Below are 21,180 nucleotides of genomic sequence, written 5' to 3' on the forward strand. Positions count from 1 at the left end.
TGCAAACCTGGAGGAAATGATCAGGCTGGTGGCCAGGGCTGTCCAAGCTTCCATTTTCAAAGAGCACTATTCTGACTCCTTCCTCTCCTTCACTCTCTGGTGTTGGGAAAGAAGCTGTGTATGAATGCAAGAGATATTTTTTCTGCCATCTGACGTTTTTAGGTGATACATGAATTAAAAGCATAACAACTTGAAAGGTAAAAATATACATGCAAGTAGGACTGCATTCCTATTCTTTTTTTCTAATTTTATTTTCAAAATACATGAACTTGTTACAGTGATTCAGCTGCTGCATGCTGTTAAATGATATCTCTTAATACACAGAAATCCAATTGCAATTAGAGCAGAACTGAACTTTCTAACACCTCTCTCTTTCTGAAGTCTTGTGGTACCACAAAGACTGGGGTTGAACCACTCAGCTATCTGAGTTGAAAAGCCTAACTTCTTAATTATGTAGCTCTTGCTCATCTGTTTACTTTTCTTGCTTGCACATTGGGTAAGTGGAATATCTGTTTTACATTGTTCTTTGTTAAAATGCAAATATTTTAATTATATTGTAATGTATAATTTTCTCCCTTAAGAACTGTGTTATAAACTTGACAGAGAAGTTGTAAGAGCGTGAAAGAGGACACTCAAAAAAAAGTAATTGCTTCTGTTTAAAAAGAGTTAAATCCTTTCAAACAGTACCCACTCCGGGAACTCTCTAAAGTGTAAATCTTTGTCTTTGTCAAAAGTTCAGACCAATCTAATAGAAAGCTTTTCTAGAACCAGAGGAAATAAATTGGCTTAAATTTCAAGTTTTCTGTCTACCAATCCTTGTCTGTTTATTAAGATATTTTCTTTCATCGTCCTACTTCTGAAATTATGGGGTTTTTAAAGCACACATCTTACTTAGCCTGTTAAATGTATCATAAAAGTCACAAAATCTAAGTGTTTAGGCTCCAGTGTTCACGAACATCTATTTTACAAATCCAGTTGGCAACTTTGTAGAGTTGATTTGCTCAGTTAATGAACTCTTGCTTACAGTGCTCAACTGTGAAGGTTTTATTGAATAATGCTGTTACTAAATCTGTTTAGGCTACTGCCTTATACACTGCAGCAGACTTTACAGGATTTTGGACAAGGGCACTCATTTTTATTTAGTTTCTTCATGTTATTTCTTTTATTATGCTATTGGCTGATGTGTTTATCTTTTACATACTTAAGCATTCGTGAACTGATTGAGAAAAAAGATGAATTTTGTTTTTAAAAATAATCTAATCATCTCTCATGCATTCCTGGGTTTCGGTGTTTTGAAGGAATAATGCAAGGAAGTTACAGCAAAGTTTTATGGCTTGACTGTACAGTTTACTTCTGTGTATGTGAAGTAGAGAATATATTCTCATGGGTTAAAAAAAATACCCCTTAGAGTACTTGCAATTAACCTTTTTTATTTCCTAAAAGAGAGGAATATTGCTTTCCTTTCCTCTTCACAACAGTTCTCGTTTCTCCTGGGTTCACTTGGTCTTCCTGAATGCCAAAGAAAAGTTTCCATAGAACAGCTTTACCTGGAGATGGAAATAAATTGTTGTACAAGGGCTACTGAAAGGAGAAAAATTCTGTATCCAGTCATTTATGTTCTTTAACAATAGACCTTGTATTCACAAGTATTTACAAATCAAAATAGAATCCTCCCTCCTTTTGGGAGTAGGGCCCTTTAAACTGACACTTATATAATACATTATTGAAAAGAAAATATTTACCCTTCCTGACTTACCATCTGGTGTCCTTTAAATACTAAAAATTAACATAATGAAGAAGAGCCTTAAATTCGTGTGAATTTAAACTATTTAAATGTTGTTGCAGTTAGAGATCAACAGTGAATTGTACTCCCCTTAATATTATTTCAAATTTCTTCCACCATACTCATGATAATAACTGCATTGCAAAATGGTTGCATAAACCCACGTGAATGACATACTTACTGATACAGAAATAGATAATGTTTTAAATTCTTAAGTACTATTAATTATACAGTTATTGAAACCCGTAAGGATCAAAGGATTTTATGTGAGAGGGATTTCACATACAGCTTGGATTATGTTGCCAAATAATAGCACAGTAGTACTTCTTTAGAATTGTAAAATAGCTTAGAGAGGAGTATGATGCCTATAGTTGGTGTAATGCATTGGTAATTAAGAGGGTGTGAGGTTAAGCTTCATTAACTGCTGTGGGATTGTATCTTGAATTTTATTATCCCCTAGAGAACATAAGAAGTGAGAGAGGTCAAACTGTTAGAGTCTGATTTTGCTTCGTGCATCTGCCAAAACAAGGCAGGCAAAGTAATGTGGCAGCAAACCCAGGAAGACCTGCATTGCTGGCAGACACAGGTTGTACACTGTTTTATTGCAAAGATAAAAGGTTTAGGACAGAAATACATTATTTCATGTTTGCAATAAAACCTTCACAGCTTGGTTTGCAGGAAACGAAATTATTTTAATTGCATTGTGATTTAATGTGAGCACTTCAGGAAACCATTTTTTTCTCCCAAACTTTTTCTGTTTTAATTTTAAAACAGCAACAAGCTTTCTTCTCTCCATCCAAACTCCCCTTAATAACTTTAACACTTGTCTGCCTTTTTGTGTGTTCATGCTGCATAGCAAAGACTTGTATTTTAGTTGACCCCAGGAAATGCTGTATGTTTGGGTTTTTTTATTTTAACTAATGCACTGCTTCATGCTTTGTTTTTTTATGTACCTTATGAAAGATTTGTCTTTTTTTAGCCTGGGAGAATGTAACAGTTCTTAGAAGCTGACACACCGATGCCACAAATTTTGCAGTCCCAAAGCTTTTCAAAGCTGTATGATGTGGGAGCTGAGATATTTTTAAAGAAAAATAGATTAAATAGAGATATTATTGGCTGATAAATCAACTCTCCTTTTTTCTTAGACCAGTGTTTAAATAACATTTCTATTTCCAAATTCTGGCTGAAATTTTGGAAGTAAATGTAACATATTTTAATAATACCATATTCTTCTGAAATTCTGATTTTGATTCTAAGAAAATAGATATATTGAATCCTAAATCCCCAATTCTTTTTTAAATTCTGATGATTTCAGCAGAACTTAAATGCTTTTTCTATATGTTCTCCAACAGAAATGATGATTTAATAAGACTGCTGGAGACTAGTGTCTTTGTTACTCAATTTGTAATGACACTTGGAGACGGGCAGTTGTGCTAAAGCCCTGCTCTTGATTGTCCTACATGCAGATATTTTGAGGAAAAGCCCCATCTTAGCCACCTTTTCCTGTCACTCATAGACCCCATGCCCCCCTCTGCTCTCCTGGGTGTCCTGCTGGATAGTTTTCAGGCCAGTTTTTGTGTGGCTGGGCCAGAAGCAGCCTGTGTTCTGTGGCCAGTTTGGCTGCTGGTCTGCTTCACCTTTTCTATAACTCCTCATTTTCTTTCTAGTTTAAAGGACATTCTGAAAACTGAAGAATAATGCTTTGTAGTTCTTGGACAGTAATTAAACTTTTCATGACACTGAAGAGTGAAGCATATATCCAGCCAGCCAGCCTTTATCTTCAAGAATAAACCTATGTTATGACAACTGGAGGCTTTTTCTCACTTAGATGTTCTGTATGGGCATGGTCAGGTTTGGAAACTGCCATTTCCTTGAAACAAAGAATAGCATTTAATTATCAGTGTCAGAAGAAGGGAAGCCTTTTGTTCCACTTCTAGTTATCGTGAAGAATAAAAGAGGATAATGAAGATAAAAAGAAACGTGTGGATCATTTTAATATTTCCAGTATTGCCCATAAAGCAGGTTTACATAATCTCCTATGTCTGTAATTCTCCCCAGTCCCAAGCCCTAGTAAGCAATTTTAAGCTCTCTCCCTTTTCCAGATGTGCTTATACAAAGTTCTAGTTGAAATTTAAAAGAGTTGTTTTTTTTTTTTAAGTTAAATACTGGGATACATGAATCAGTACATCCTAGGGAAAAACAACATTAGTGACCACCTGGGTGTCCTGTTTATTCAGTCTTTGGGAAGCTAATGAAGGCATGTGCATGTTGGCTTCCAGTCAGTGCAGAGGGACCTTCCAACTGCACCTGCATGTTCTGCCTCTCTTTCTTATAGTTTACTGTAAATGGCAGGGAAAAGAGTAAACAGAAGCTGGGAGAGTAGTGATAATGTTGGGATGCAAATCTGGAGGTAAACAATCTTTATTAGTTCTGTTCAGTGTTCTTTATGTAAAATTTGTTCGAATTACAGATACACTCTGACCTTGAATAGCATTGGATTTTTTATTTTTCCTGTTTGTGCTTAAGTACATCATCTTGGCATGTATGTAACCAAGTTAAGGTAACAGGTTGAGCTTAGGCAATTGGTTTTCAAAATACCAGGTGGCTCCAGTGGCAGACCACCTTTTTCAGATTGCAGCTAATTACGTACAAAGCCTACTAAGAGGCCACGTAGTTCACAACCACCACGTAAAAGAGTATGATTCAGGATATGTTTGCTTAGGACAGGGTGTGTTGGGATAGAAAATGGCATGGCTGTGAGACCTCATGGCCCCAGAAATGTCTCAAGGCTCAGAGCATTGTGTGAAATCGCTTCTTGCATGAGGATGAGAACGTGGTGCATCTAAGAAACATGTTCTTCAGCTAAGCATGGGAGTTATGAGGTAAGAGCATTTTGGAAAAGCAGCTGAGGAAATAAGAATTGTTCTTGGTATGAGGGAGTTCTTCAAGTGCTCCTGGTTCCTTCTGTGGGGCAGGAAGGGACAGGAGAGCACAAACCAGACCTAAGCTGGAGCACGTGCTCACTGCCACAGTACGGAGTCACGGCTTTCTCATGGTGCTTTGGGTGAGTTTAGCCATGTTTAAGTCATTCTCTAGTGTTAGAAGTTTTTTACTATGTCAAAATTAAAATTCTTTGTTATGTCAGAAGTTAAAAGTAAACTACATTGGCAAAAAAAGGCTGTTTTGGGTGGAGATTTTGATAGGTTTTCATCTCTGGCAGCCAAAATCTTTATCAGCTTCAGGTGAAACCATTTTCCTTGATCTCTTAATCTGCTTCGTTCTTAGCAGCAGTCAAGGCACACCACAGTGCCTAATTGTGTTGCACTGATGGTGTGTCTGCCTCTGATTGTTTTGGGCTGAGGTTCTTGGGTGTCAACAGCTCAGATTTGTGGTGTCTCCCTGGCACAGAGTGCCATGAAGACAGTTTTGTTCTGTGCTCGACTGGGAGGCAGGAACTTTTTTTCTGTGTTACGTGTTATTTAAGCGGCTTCTACTTTATCAGTATTACTTGGAGAACCTTTCACCCCTTATTGTCCTTGACCTCTGTTCTTTTATAGCATATAATACATTTAATTTGTAAAATGTACATTAGCAAATTTACATAGATAATGTCCCCGTCTCAAATTTGTCTTTACCAATTATTATATGATAACAACAAACTACTTGTACAAATGGTAGGCATTTGCAGTGATTCTAGAGGAGAAAAATATTAAATAGCTTTAAGAAAATATTGGTGTTGTTTTTCTTGTTGCCTCCAGGAAAGGTGAATGGTAAAATATGGCATTTTCTGGACTTTGGCTTTGCAGATGATGTGATACCTGCCCAGTGATGCTACAGCAGTGTGCGATTGCAACTTGTTATGTCAGTGGTAGTATCTGAAACAGGGGCCAGCTTAGGGAGTCTGAAATGTTTAGGCAGGATTTTATGATCTCTGGCAGGCACTTATTATCTATCAGAAGAACACCTCACCACTCTAAAAAGTTACACGTAGTGCCTGGGAGCCAGTTGATTTTGGTGAATGAAAGGAAGAGATATCTGGAAATGTTGTTTTGGCCTCGGGATTGTTTCTTTACAGAACTCTCTTTTTTAAATGAAAGTTGGTGGGTTTGGTTTTTTTAATTGCTAAAATTGAGGGATATTTTGAGATGATCAAGTAGCAGCAGCCCTGCATTGAAAGACCTTTTTATGGTAGGAAGTTTACATTTGTGGATAACTCTATTAGGAAATCAAATCTGCACGACAGTTTCACAATGTGTTTTCAAAATAACACCTTGATTGGAAAATAACTCTAATTAACTCTTTATTATGGATTTCTGTGTTATAAAATCAACAATTCAAAATAGCATCTTTTTTCTTTTTTATAAAAATACTTTATATAATGCTCTTAGGAGTAAATGTAGAGGATTTGTATTTGCATATATGTGAAATGCATTGGGGTGCTTGTCAGCTCATGTTTGTATTTGTACTTTCTCAGAACCTTTCAGTACAGTGTTCTGTTTTCATTTTCTCCTGTCTGTCAGAGATCCTTGTCTTTGGTTTGAAAGCTTTCCTGCTTTCTTGCTGGGTAGATGTAATGCAACTTTAACAAAATTAATTTATTTTTTTAACTGAAACAACTGTTATAAATCTGTACATTTAAGGAAAACTGGAAAATTAAAATTTTAATCTTCATGTAGATTTCCTACCAATAAGCTTAATTTTTACCATCATAGTAATACGAGTTTATTGTATACAAGTGTATCTTTTAAACAAGCTGCAAGAAATCTGAACATATAACTCCCCATTCTCGTGAATAGGCAATACCAGGCTTTAGTTTATTTGCAAAAAGGAAAGAAATAAAATTCTTTGCTCAAAGGTGTACCTTCTGTCTTCTGCTTAGCTACTGAAATATATAGGTACAGTTGTTCTATTTCTGCCACTTTATCAAAGTTATAAACTCTATAAAAGTTTTCATAGCTTCCATTGCCTCTTATCTCAGAGGGTGTGCTGACCAACCTCTGAAAGAGGCAGAACTAACTGTCCTGAACTTAGAAACAGTTGTTCTCATGTTTCTTAAGTAATTGTAAATATTATGCTAATTTACACTGAAGAATCCAAATAGCACATGTTGTTCATAAGATGATGTGTAGAACTATATACAGGCTGTCTGTCCTGCATTCTTGAATATGGAATTAGTGTAACAGTAAACCCAAAATGGATTCATTTAAACCTTCATTGTCTCCTTTCTGTGTGTGTCTGTCTGTATAATTTCTGCCTACATAAAGCCATGAGTGTCATTTGGATGTTTGTGGCCAGCATAAGCTCTGCCCCTGTGCAGAGTTTCATGTGTAACCCATACTTTGATTGAGACTCTTCTTTAAAGTTTTCAAATTTGGGTTTTGTATGTCTTCACTCCTTATACATTGTAACAGAGATACTGGCTAGCTCTATATATTTTTAACCCTTGAGACACATCTCAGTTCTCTTGTCTCAAGAGTCACTGACTGATGAAAACTTAGTTTTCAAGTAAGTCTTGATGTGTTTTAAGCAGATAAAGAGATCTGTGCCCTCCAGCTCACAGAGACGGGTGTGATAAAGTTGGGTCAGAAAACTTGGTTGCACTTCATTTCTCTAGTAGCTGTAACAGCCTAGTGCATAAATTCTGAATGCTTGGTATCCACACAGTGCTGTTTACTTTTTTCAGCAGTACAGCAAAGGTAGAAAGTGTGCATTAGAACCATATAAAAAAATCCAGGACTAAATGTCTTCCTTTTTCTTTTACTCCTGTGTTTGTGTTCACGAGGAATCCATCGTTAGTAGGTATCATGCCTGATGGTTAGCAGAGGAGAAAAATCAAACCATCCTGTTACAGTGGTTTTTCAGCTGGTGTCTGTAGGCTATTGTGGTCTTTCAAATACATTTGAAAGACTTACAGAAGTTAACAAAGATCTTACTTTAAAATAGGCTTAAATTCACCATGCAGGGAACTTACCCACACACAGAAATGGGATAGTTTAGGACATCATTTAAAGAAAGATTAAAAAAAAAAAAAGGAGTGTGGATGCTGCTCAAGTTGTGTTGTTTGTATCAAGTAGAGTATAAAATGTGGCATTTCCATTCTGCATTCTTAATTTTACTTGTATAATTCATTTTTCTGATAATAATTATGTGGGGTTTTTTCATGCTCGATATTAGTAGGAGCCAGTCTGTCAGAGCAGCGTTTTTAATCAGGTTTTGTTACAGATTTGGCAACTGTCCTTTATACTAAGATAACTGTATTATCTGGGGAGGGTGTGGATAAAAATCTGAACTGCCATTTCTGCTGTAGAAAGCTGACATTGTTTTGCTCTCTACCTGTAGGAACTTCCAGCCCCTTTGCTTGATGATACCTGTGGAAAGGAATTGGGAGATGAAGCAGCAGCTGTTAAGTCTGAGGATTTTCAGGATTCTATGAAAATAGCCTGGCGCTACCAAAATTTACCAAAAATGGAGGTAATCACTATTTCCTACTTTTTTTCCCCTTGCACTCAAAATGAATTTGAAGAGCAAGTGCTTTTCAGTAGAATGTAGACAACAGAACTGCTAATGGACACTGTTACAGGATTGCTTCCTGAGGGTAAATTATTATACATCACTGTAGTTTTTTAATTGCTAGAAATAGAAAAAGAAAGGGATTTTGAGACTTTGCAGGAACTGTAAAACTTAATGTGGACAATAATAATTTTAAAATAAAAAGCCTTAAAGTGCCATGGGATTTTTTTTAGTGAGTGCTACTAAATTGAGATAGCTTTTTATGAAAGTTTGAAGAATGTGCTCACTTACAAGGTTTGCCCAAATTTAGTTGTGCACAAATCACTTAAGCAGGTTTAATCAACACTACTTACTAGGTCTCTGTAGTGAAAGTACTGTGTTGAAGCAAACTGTTGACCTGCTTATCCATGTGCATAACAACTAAAGTAAGCACTTGAGATTATATCAGCCTCACTGTCACTGGAAACTAATCACTGTGCAGGGACAATATAAGAAACAAGCCCAGTGATCAGTCTTTCAGAGTTTACAGTTGTTACTGTTTGTGAATAATCAGTCTCCCGTGGCTGGTGACTTTCTTATTTAATCCAGTGGCACAGTCAATCTTTAACAAAATTACAGGGTTTTTTTTTGCTATTCAGAATAAACCCCCTGTTTTGTCTATACATTATAGCCTACATTTGTAAATTCTGGTTTAGGTCTGGTCATACCTGCCTGGTAAGTTCAGTCTTATTCTTAAAAACATAATTGGAATGTGACAAAATGATCTTACAGGGCTTGACATGTTTGGTTTTCTGTGAAATTGCACAGACATGGCTATATAGTTGTGTCAGAAAAGACTTATATATGGTGACATGCAAAATCCAGCAGCCTCCAGGGTAATCATATAATCTCATCAATTTTATTATTGTGGAGCTTGCTGTGCCACTCTGAACCATCCCCAAAATAATTTGTCTGCTTTAAAATCTAGCAGAATTCCTTATACACTGGTATGGAAACAACTGCATATTGTTAACAAATAGTGTTCTGATGTGCTAACAAAATAGGAAAAAAATATTAAAAAATCTACTTAGGTGTGCACTCATCTTCTCTAACTTCACAGAAGTAAACACTTCCACTACTGTAAGATTGCCCAAAAATACATGATGTACATGTCCTTGATTATTGAAAATTGATTATGCAAGATAGAATAAGATGCTCAGTCTTTTGTTTCCCTTTTTATTGTTACTTTTTGAATTGGATGCTGATCGTTCTGAATAGCTGAATACAATATTTTTATGTGTATGTTAAATTCATTAAAAAAACTAAAACATACAAATAAAAGTCTAAATGTCAAATTATCTGTACCTAAAATTCCTCGGGATATTCTAATTAGTGAAAAATTGGTTTGAAATTAGTATTTTCCAATATTTTATAATGCGGCTATCATTAAATTTTGATGCTGTGCTAAATTAATTTGATTGGTGAATATATTCCATTGAGGAATAATCTGATATTGCCTTGCTACACACAACAATACAGTCTATGCTATCATTTAATTAACAACATTGGTTGTGATTTAGTCTTTAAATTCTCTTTTGGTGGAAAAAACCCATGTGGAACAGATGTATTTTGCAAATTGATTGAACTAATATACTGCTGCATTTTCAAAAACTACTGTCAAAAAGTTTCAAGTATGAAAGAGAGAAAATAGCTTTGCTATTAGCTGGAACTCTAAACATGGCAGAGAAACTTTTCCATCCCTTATCTGGCTATATATGGAGTAAGAATGCAGAGTAAAAGCTGTGTTTGCGGTATCTTTGAGGCTTAATTTAGTTATTATTTCTAAATAATAACAGATTCGGATTAATAGTTCAGATATTCCCTTTCCACTTATTAGACCCCACATGGACTAGCTAGGTAACTCATTTTTGTTCTTATGCAGGGTGTTTATATCAATACTCTTTATAACTAACACAGATTCTCTGTACATACTGTACCTACCTTGTGCCTCAGAAAAAGATTTATAAGTACAAGACCAGAGCACAATGCTTGATGTGCCTTTGCCATCTTGTCACATCTGTATCAGAGGTTATTCCACTTAAACTTTTGAGTATATGGAGAGCCTTTTTTGCAACGCAAGACAGTGAGACAGTGTGGGTTTTTCTTTTCCCTTTTTTTTTTTTTTTTGAATGAACTGCTTATGTTCTTTATGTTCTTGGGGCAATATATAAACTGTCACAGCATGAAATCAATTTTCTGCCTTGATTCATCCTAAATCTGAGATTTCTAGCACATTAGTATTGCAATTAGAAACATTAACAGCAGACGGTCGCATAAAAGCAACGCTCTGCTCACTGACAGTTTAGTGCATTTCTCCTTGTGCAAACCAGGAATCCGGGAAAGAACTGGCTCGAGCCTCCAATCCACTAATAAATTTATCAGCTCAAACTTGAGAAGAGGAGTGGAAAGTCTCTCTGCTTGGCGCTCTCCGTGGTCATTGTGCTCAGGCAGATTATTCATGCTTACTTGATTCAGGTAGGCTCTTTGCAAGCTTCCCTGCTAAGCCTGGGAATGCCGTACACTGAGGGCTATTCACAGGCTTCTGACACCGAGCGAGCTTTTATTGCGTGGGGGTTTATTATCCCAAATCCCAGTCTCCACCCAGTTTGTAGGCGCTGTGCTCATTCTTTTGAATCCAGAGAGGTTATCACCTACCTTAATCCATGCAGCGGGGTGGATTAAGGACACCAATGTGCCTCAGGATTCTCAAAGAGGATCCTGGAAACTTCTTGTTTCTTCTTTTTTTGCTGTCTTTACTAAACTCTATTGGGCCTCAGGAAGGATTTGCATCTGAAATGGGCAACCTGGAGCTTTTCTCAATGAAGACATCAGATCAAAGTTCAGTTAGTCAAGGCCTTTCTAAAACATTAAGGGGGCTTGGAAGTACACAATAAAAAGATGAGCTCTGGCAGAGATTGCAGTAAAAACATTCTGATCTGTAATCCGGATAAAGAATAGATTATAGGCCAAAGAACAGCCCCTGTTTAAATTGCTTTCAGAATCCTTGTCTTAAATAAAGTTACATTTTACAATGAAAAATATTTAAATTTTGATAGAATGTTATGTTTTATTGGACTGCCTACTTTAAAAATCAGGTGCTAATGAATAAATTGGAACGCTGACTTAGAGAATGTGGTTTTCTGTCTTTTTTTAGTAAAACTGATTTGCCTCTTATGACTGGATATACATAAGCAATTTTGTGGGTTTTTTTTAATTAAAAACTAATTATTTGTTTTATTAAAAGTTTGAGTTAGTTGGTTATTCTATTGTTTTTGTAGGAAAGATACTGTATTATTGTTACTATTTATATGCACTGACAACCATCCGGGCCTAACATCTATTAGTCAAATAATTTCAAAATATCTACCCAAAATCAAATCATTCTAATTAATCCTAACAGTTTAATATATTTTTAGTAAGCTTGTACTTGAATATTGCATATATCATATTGCATATAATAACAACCTAGGGGGTTTTTAACTTTACATGTGGAATTCAAATAATCTTTACATGTGGAATTCAAATAATGTTCAGGTTGTATGCTGATCTCCATTAATATAGAACAAAAATGTGCATTCATTTCCTCTGTTTACTAGCACAACACATTCAAAATGTGTAATTCCTGTCCAGGTGTATATTAAATTTGGGGGGGTTTATGATGTTTGATATGCCCGAAATTAAGAGCTGAGGAAAACGTATCTTCATTATGATAAACCATGGTTATTGTGTGTAATGCTCAACCTCTGCTATTTATTCCAATTTTGTGAAATTTAAAGTAGTTTTTAACTATTTCCTATTTTTTAATTTAAATTAAATATATGAAGATGCAATGGTTTGGGTTTTTTACTGGTCACAAGTAAAGGGAAACATTCTCAAAGTCAACTGAAAATATTTCTGTAGAGCCATATAATTCCCAGAGACTGAAAAATCAGAGAGGTGGAACACATGATGGTCTGCACAGTTCATGGGTCTGGGCTTTTGAAATTTGGATCATATGTCTAGAACATGTGCAAAAATAAATTCTTTTAAGTATCTGACTGCACTTTGGTTATGCAACTTGGAAGAGTAAGGGTTGAGTTGTGTGTGAAAAATTCACGTTCAAGAATGTCAACAGGGGAACAAAAACTTAGTAGTAAATATTATAATGTTTTTCTATTTGAAGCTTTTACTTAAGCTGAATGGGAAAAACCACAGAGATTTCTTTCAAGTGTATTGCTAGTTAATTATTTTCTTGTGACAGATAATAATTGAATGGGTTATTGTAATCAGTATCATTGTTTCCACAGGCCAGCCCAACGCCATATACAAAGTTTGGCCATTATTATGATATTTCTAAGAAAATGTCTCCAGAACTGATTCAGTCCATAAAATGGCACAGTTTTTACCTTCACGAAGAACCGTCTTCACAGCCTAAAATGAAAACATGGTAAGTTGTCCTGTGTTTAGATTTTTGTCTTCCTCTTGGTGGCAAAGGATATTTTTGCATCTACTCTTTGCTGGGCAAAACCTTTGCAGCCACCCACAGCGCAGAAGCATCTTGACTGTGGCCTCACATCAGTGTTCCATGGCAGGACTGGCAGCGAAGCCGAGACAACTCCGTGTTCCGACTGCTCAGCTGCGGGAGGAAGCGAGTTGGCAGCGACAATTAAGGCAGACATTACTAGGACAGCCTAGGACACAGCTGCATGTTCAGTCCAGCCCTACTGACAGCTGAGTGTGGGGACTGGGGAGAACTATTCCTGTCTGTCTGAGAACTGCTCCCTGAGCCCCAGCAGCTCTCCGGGATGTGCGTGTCAGGTGGCGATCAGATATCTGTGTGGTTTTTAGGGCTAAGGAGACAGGCCATCCTTGACCTACATAGCTTAGAATGCTATATCACATTAGTTGATCGTGTGCTTTTTTACTTCTTACATCCTGCAGCTTCACCTAAGGAAAATACAGATTGCTGTGAATAAAATTACAATCGCTAATTGTGTCTTACAAAACGTCTCCTATTCCAACTCTCCTCTGAATGAATAACTTATTATGTTTATGTTTATCAGTAAGGAATTAAGGAAGCCCAAGAGAAAGAGTGACAGTAGCTAAGACTCGTATTAGCCTGCAGACACACATCCATTGTACCTTTCTTGGAGACATTTCAAGTCAAACATGAAGGATGGGCTAGAAATTTGTTTGTCCAGCCCAGTCATTTAATTTATATAATACCTACTTTTATAGATCCCAGTGCATATGGCCAGCTCCTGGAAGCAGTAGTATGGTGTCCTTCCTTGTGACTGATTTGCACTGAATATATCAATATGTAATACATCAAATATAAAACCTCAGACTTATGAAAGAAGAAAGAAGCACAGTATGAAGCACCTTTCTTGGAGCTGTAGAAAAGCAAAAGCCAAGTCTCTCTGTAATTTGTTTCTGTGTTACATGGTCAAGTGTCACTGCTTTGTAAAGTAAATTCTTGTGATTTTGTAAAAAAAAAAAAACCACACTTTTAGGAGAAGGAAGAAAAATTATATTTTATTTTTTATATAGTAAATATTTGAACAAACTTTGTTTATATATTATGTATAATTACTATTTTTTTAGTAGCAGAGCAATAGAGGAGAGACACAAGAATATCTGACAGGTTGCAAGTGTTGCTATTGTTACTGAGCAATTTAACTCCCTTTCTGTCTTTTCTCTAGCAAACTAGAATGTCTCATGGCTCTGGGCTTAATTCCACTGACTGTATGGCTGTCAAGTATTTGTTCATTTTACATTAAAATCAAATTAACTCATCAGTAGAGTATAGAAAATGGATTTTTATGCATTTGATTTTATAAGCCTTGCTTAATGCTGGTTATTGGCCTGGTGTGCTAGCCTGATAAAAGCTCATCATTCTTTCTATATGGATTCTATTCTTATTTTTAGATTTCGTCTAACAGAAAGATTGGATTTATTTGATTTTCATGGTAAATTGGTTAAAGCACAGAGTGATGGGGTGAGGAAGGTGATCAAATACAACTGGACTTTGAAAGTTTTATCTCATTTTCCTCTCCCTGCACCCTCAACATGGGTCTCCTTCAGGAAGCTTCTCCTAAGGAAATGAAGGAATTGTATTGTTGGGAGTAAGGGCAGGTACCAAAGTAACAGACAACCACCATTCTAAACATCATTCTTAGACCAGAAGGCAGTGTGATAAGGGACAGGGAGGAATAAAGAGCACATTGGGAATAGTGAACTCCTGGAAAGAGTTGTGTACATCTCTTTCTTTACAGTAGCTCTTTTGTCTTCTAACTTTATTATCTTCCCTGACCAAAAACAGTGGTGGTTTTGGATTCCCTGTACACAAGGTTGGAAGAAGAATTTTTCAGAATTACAGCCTCTGAAATAAAGCTTAAAAAGAAGAATGGAAGTTCTTGGAGGGATGGAAGCAGAGTTCTGAAGCATTTTAAGAACTGCCATACAGGGGGTCTAACTGTGCTTTCTGCAGCCATGGGCTGCAGTGAACTGTAGCAGTGGAAATACAGGCTGGAAGTAAGGAGATGTTTTCCTAATGATTTGCACAAGAAGTTGCCTTGCAGACACGGGTTGGGAGTATTGTAGAATCTCCACCGCTGAAAATGTCTCAGGACAAGTTAGGTCAGACCTATTGAGGTCCTTTTCATCCCTATCTTTATGATTCTTTAATACACATTAGTCATGATGTATTAAATCCAATACCAAGTACTGATGTTATCAGTTATTTCACTGCTGTCAAAAAGTTCATGCTTTTACAGAAACTCAGGAGAATGTACTGGGCTTTTTAACAAATATTCTGACGAAATTCTGAAGGAAGCATTCTTTTTTTAGGGAGTGAAAACAAGCTCAAGATCCTCTCAGGATGATTTAATTAAAGAAAGTTTATTAAGAGGAGGAGGGAAGGGATATTATATTGCTGGCATTACTGTTTAGAAAATTAATTGAATGCTTTTGGCTTTTAAATCTAGCTTTAATATATCATGGAATAGTAAAAACTTCTGTTCTTTTGATTGACCAGACAATGATTTCAAAGAAAGCAATACGATAGTCACAGTTAACCCTTCCAAGAGAAATCAGCAATTTGTATCAGGCCTGATCTTGGATTGCCTGAAGGTCCTACTGAGAGCTTGAACCCTTTTATTTTGTGTTACAGTGAACTGGGAGCATGGCCATGGCTGGTTAGCCTGCCTCTTCTTAGAGCAGATAATTTCATAAGCATGTGGTTCTCAGGCTATGGTTAGATGCATAGCCGAAAAAAAGTCTTGTTGACATAATATATAGCACTGCAAAATCTCTGTAATCTCTTAGGCTGACAGTACCTCAAAAAAGGACAGACAGCCTGAAAGGAAATAAGAAAAAGTTACAAAAATTACTTGAGGTTCAGAAAAATCTCTAAAAGTATGATTTTCTTTCAATTTATCCAAAGAAGATTGACAGAAAACCTATTAAGACTGGAAGCTGACACATCCTTCAAAAAATAAGGAGATATTTTTAAGAAAGGGGATTGAAATAATTTACGTTAATAGGCTGGATATTATGAGATGTTTGCAAAAGATTTCATAACTTTCTAAAGGGTATACTTTGCAAGATATGTATCAGTAAAGACATTTCTGAATGAAATTTTCTCCTAAATTGTGTAGGCTTGCAGACCAAAGTCAGTGGTGCATTGTGGGTTTTTTAAAATCTAAGAATGTTTTGCTTTTGTCACCCACACAGAGGTTGAGGAGGAAGTGGAAACTAGCAGTTTTGCCTAGTATACAGCTTTGCATAAGTAAATGATATTGTTGTTGAGGAATGATGCCTCTTTATAGTCTCAGAAGTTGCAAAAAATTAGGAATTAGCTGGCAAAAAGAAGAGAAATTTTTCCCTCTTTTCAAAATGTTTCCACATTAGTTTAGTGAGCGTGTTCCATTCTAAATACTTGCAATGTTGTAAAGCACAGCATGGTTTAAGCTGAGGCTGAAATAAATTATTTTCCTATAGTTCTATAACTACAACCATTGAAGAGGCACCTTGTATTAGGTGATCATCATGGAAAGTGTACCTAACCAAATACACACATTCTACATCAAGGTCATGAGCAATGATGGACTAGTAATTGTAAACAAAAATTTTAGAAGCTCAGTACACTTTTTATTGCACCTTTTTGATTAATTATTAATTATCGTACCTACTGATGTAAGCAAGGCATTCCCTGAGCGGTGCCCTATTTGGATGGGGTTTTTTTCTGTTTTCCTGATGGAGACCTGCTACTCTTGTATGTAATTAATATTCTTTTTTTTTTTTACTTTTGCCTTTCCTTTTGAGTTAGGGGGTGACTAGCTTTGGAGGACCTTAGGTTTCATGTTTCCTCCTTGAAATTTGGAACACTTCTCCTTCCTCACCCTCCTTTTCTTTGGGAAGGGGTGGGGAGCAAGAAGAACAATCCTTTGCTTTCGTTTCCTTTCCCTACTCTGGGATGTAATAACAGATTATGCAGTTACAGCAGAAAATATACAAGAAAAGTAATGTACCTTCCTGTGTACCTGCCTTTCTTATACAGCTTATGCTCTCCTGTCAGAAACAGTGAACAAATATTTTACAATCCTTGGAAAAACAATGCTGCATCTTTTAGTAAGCAAGGTCCTTTGTGATAAAGTTTTGTGCATAAGAACCATTTAAGAACTTTTTTTAAAAAGAAGTACCAAATCATCCTCGTTCTTCTAATTCTCTAGCTTCACATTAAGAAACCTGTTTTATTTAAACTGTTCCTCAGTGAGTGAACTGGCTCTGTAATTGTAGCCAGTGTCTACTGTGAGATAGTTACAGTGATTCCCTTGCAGGATCAGAGATGTGGAGATTTTATATGGGCCAGAAACTCTTGGCCCTTTTGAGAAATCATGTATATTTATACATATGGCTCTCTTCCTATCCACACAAGCACTTGGCTTCTTTATGGACTTGGAAAGAAAAGTGATTGTGTGATTAGACAAATCTGACCTTTTACTTTGCAGTTAAGGATCAGCTTTGGAGATTATCAACATCATTTGTTCACCTTAAAGTTGGATCAACCTTTCTTGTCTTTCCTGTGTTTTCACACACATGTGTGTATCTGGTTTTTGATGGACTGCTGTGTTTGCTCTCCTTTCTGTAGTTCTGATACCTGGTGGCTAAATTAGATTACAGGGTCCCCTTTTGGATAATCACTCAAGATGGATAGAAGTTCACTTCCCCGTGATAAGCATTAATTGAAAACAGATTGTGAAGTCGGCTCTCCTAAAGGAAGTAGTGAATGAGATTGAGTGTTTGGTGCCAAAAGAAGGCAGAAACTCCTCTTTCTTATCTCATTTTTTATGTTGGGGAAGGGCAGTTATGTCCTGGTGTTAATGCTGGGACCGGGCTAACAGGGTTGTGGGACTGACAGCAACTGTTTTCCGGTTGCTGTTGCCAGGATGTCGTGGTGTCCTTTTTGTTGCATTGCTAAAGCTGGTCCTTAACAGGAAGGCAGAAATATCCCCCCTGGTAATTCTGTGCATCACAAACAAGAATTATTTTCTATCTGTTTACATCTGTTCTCATTCTTCCTTTGCAATTAGCAAAAGAGAAGGTTTGATAATCCAAGGACCTAAAATAACTAAGCTGTAATACTACTAAGTTTTACCTTAAGAATGTATGTGCTTTTGAAAAGGGATAAATTTATCTGGAGTCTAGATTTACCAATAAATTTAGATAAAACAGGTTGGACTGTCTTGCCTAATGGGGTCTCCTTATACACAATAAGGCTATTTGTCATATCCTTGATAACCTAACCTTTGTTAACTGCTTGGAAACTATCAACAGAGAAGTCAGAGGCTTTGTTGTAACCAGGATACCTTCTTGCCAGCTCCTGCTTTATCCATTACTAAATTGCTAAACAAAAAGAGTAAAGAAGGAATTGTTTAAACTCATTATCAGAATTACATGATGTTTAGTAACAAAGCCAAAAAAAAAGACTAGAAATAAGAAAATAAGATATATCTTATTTCTGTTCTTAAATATTACGACAAGCATTGCCAGAAGGGTAATGCAGCTTGTTTATAAAAATAGTGTTTCCACAATATTTTTCGTGTTCTTATTTACATAGCTTGGTTCAAATTCAAGTAAACCATTAATATTTTAGCAAGAGGTAGAAAAGCACCTGTTTTTACATTTTTTAAAGATCTATGCACAATGCATTATCATTTTTAATTCTTTCTTTGCTGCAAATCTTTTTCTGAAGGATTAACTGAGGATCTATCTTATTTGTTTGTTTTAATTTGGGGACCCTTTAATCCTGCTAAGTGCTTTAGTTATTTTATTTTTTTATCCACTAACTTTTAAAAGCAAGGACTGTGTGTGTGCATGTTGTGATAATGTGAAGATACAAGAGAGAGAAGACATTTTGGCTACCCCGGGGGCTAAAGTTTGCTCTGTAAACTGGCACCTGCCAGGCAGGATAGGTATTATAACATTTAATAACCATTCCTTTTGCAACTAACACTAGGAAAGTAATGGACTTCAAAAGTTAACCTTTCCTGTCTGAGATGCTCTTTTTTTGTATTGCAAGGCAGACTTCACACATTAAATATCATGTTGAGATTATGTATTGCCGGTTAGTTTTCAGCTCTGAATTTCATGAAGGGTATTACATTATTAAGGTACATCAATTTAACCAGTAGTTTTCTAGGGTACTAAATCTGGAAAAAATAAATGGAATTTAATTTGGAGACTCTTCTTTGTGATTATATCTGAGAAAGGTCATCTCAATGTTTTCTGACACTGAGTATTTAAAAACTTGAAATTATTATGACCATATCACTTTTTTAATTGTAGATATTTATAACTCAAATGTATCAGGGGCTGGTTTTGAGTTGATAATGTTTTCTTCAAGGAAATATAGAGTTTTGAGTTGAAGCAATGGTTTGTATAAGACAGATCATTCCAACTCTTACATGTTTCTCAGGAAGTTGTCTCCTCTCCTGTGCCAAAGGATGCAAGCAAGTTTATTTGGGTTTCTTTAGGTATTAGTTAGTAAAATGCATTTGTATAACAGTCTTACCTCTTATTAAAGTAACGAGAATAGTTTCATTAGTGTTTGGACCCTGTGATCTTTCAGAGTTCCTTCCAACCTGGGCTGTTATCAGACCAGACATACAAAAGATCAGAGCAAATGAGAATATTTTTAGAGGCAAAATTTTCCAGATAACCTGTCATATTTCCCCAGGACTACACAAGGAGGTTTGAATCCACAACCCTTGATGGTAATTAGTGAGAGTTGAAGGAAATGTCAAAGCTAGAAAAGATAGAAGGACTTAAGCTCTCAACTGCAGTAAGGAACCTACATCAAACCCAGCCCCCCAAGCCAGAGTGCTCTGTGAGATTTAAGAAAACAGTATGTTTCTTTTAAAAGTGAACAACTGCCTTGCTTTCTGAAAGTGAAGATTAGGACTTTCTGTCTTTGTGTGTGTTAGCCTGGAAAGTGGAGAGCACAGGCAGGATGGATAACTGAAGTGTTTGGATGTACAGGAACTGGACCTTCTAAGTCTTTGACAAGATGGTTTGCTGAGCCTTCATTTGGTTTTAAGTCTGCTTAACTCCATTTTTAGCCACCAGTTTGCATTTGTTTGCACTTTTATCTTTTCTAAATAACACATAAAATCAACGCTACCTCGCAATTTTGCTGTCACACCAATAAAGCAGTGAAAATGTATGAAAGTTCTCATAGAAAGTCAACTCTTCATCAGGGCATTGATTGAGTGTACTTGTAAAAACAATTGGGGAGATCTTTGGCAGTTACAGAAGATTAGTTCTGTGCTGTAATGGTTTCAACTTTAAGTTGATACATTAAATCATTAATCTTCTAGATGTAAGCGAGCCTGACATAATTAAGTTATCTTAATCCCTAGAGATTTCAGCTTTCACTGAATGTCTGAGCACTGAACTAGTTAACACGAAGCAATCACGACTGCTTATAATGTCAACTTTATTCAGGGAGTTTGGTTTGGGGTTTTTTTTCCTTCTCTGACACTTTTTTCCATGAGACACTTGCACTGAAAGCTGCATCTGCTTATATTTATTTTTTATACAACTGTTAGAGACATATAGGAGAATATTAAAATGTGTAACTAAACTCTTTCTTCTTACCAACAGTAATATGAATGGTGCTTATGTGAGACTGCTTCAGTCCCTTCAGAGGATCATTGCCCAGGGAGGGTTCGATGGCTCAGATCCCCAGGTACCCTCATACTCTTTCATCATCCTGTAACTAATGTTTTGTGGATTTTCAGGGGTGGCACAAGAAGATCTTGGACAAAGTAACAAGGAACAAACTGTTTCTAAGCATTGCTAAAGTCAACAAGCGAAACAAATAGCGTTGTTTGTATTTTAATGTGGGTTTGGAGTTTTTACCTGTTAAAGATATGCAGACCATGTAAGAAAGCATATTCTGTGCAATTAGCTAATAAATGGATGGCCAAATATAATGTAATTAAGAAAAACACATTTTCCCCTGCAGTTTTTTTTTTCAAACTATTGCTTTAGCAGGATGTGTTCAAGACCTTTGAGGCTGAACATTTGTTCTTAAACTTTCGGATTTTTTCAATGTTGTTTTAACTGGAATGGAGTTAATTTTTTAATGAATTTAATGGTGGCATCTTTATGTAGTGAGCACTGAAACACAAGTAAAGAAATAAGAATACTGTTTCAACTTACAAATCAAAACAACTTACCAGACTTCTAAAGATCTCTGTTCTCTCCATAAATCGTGCTGTGGGTAATCAAAAACATTTTGAGCGTAACAATATAGGCTGAAAGCCCTTTTCTAATATGAGCAGGGCCTTATAAGTTATTCTTTG

General features: G+C 36.2%; 1 protein-coding gene across 8 annotated transcripts in view; it reads left to right on the forward strand.

Moving 5' to 3' along the window:
• The window catches only part of ELP4 (elongator acetyltransferase complex subunit 4), a 141,272-nt gene that overhangs the window by 19,702 nt on the left and 100,390 nt on the right, over nt 1–21,180 (forward strand). For all 8 annotated transcript variants that reach the window (XM_064656997.1, XM_064656999.1, XM_064656998.1 and 5 more), the window contains exons 4-6: nt 8,123–8,254; nt 12,619–12,758; nt 20,477–20,561. In XM_064656997.1, coding sequence (XP_064513067.1) covers nt 8,123–8,254; nt 12,619–12,758; nt 20,477–20,561 — 357 coding nt within the window. The remainder of the gene's footprint in view (nt 1–8,122; nt 8,255–12,618; nt 12,759–20,476; nt 20,562–21,180) is intronic.

Source organism: Pseudopipra pipra, chromosome 6 (assembly GCF_036250125.1).
Source record: "Pseudopipra pipra isolate bDixPip1 chromosome 6, bDixPip1.hap1, whole genome shotgun sequence".
NCBI classification, from domain to species: domain Eukaryota; kingdom Metazoa; phylum Chordata; class Aves; order Passeriformes; family Pipridae; genus Pseudopipra; species Pseudopipra pipra.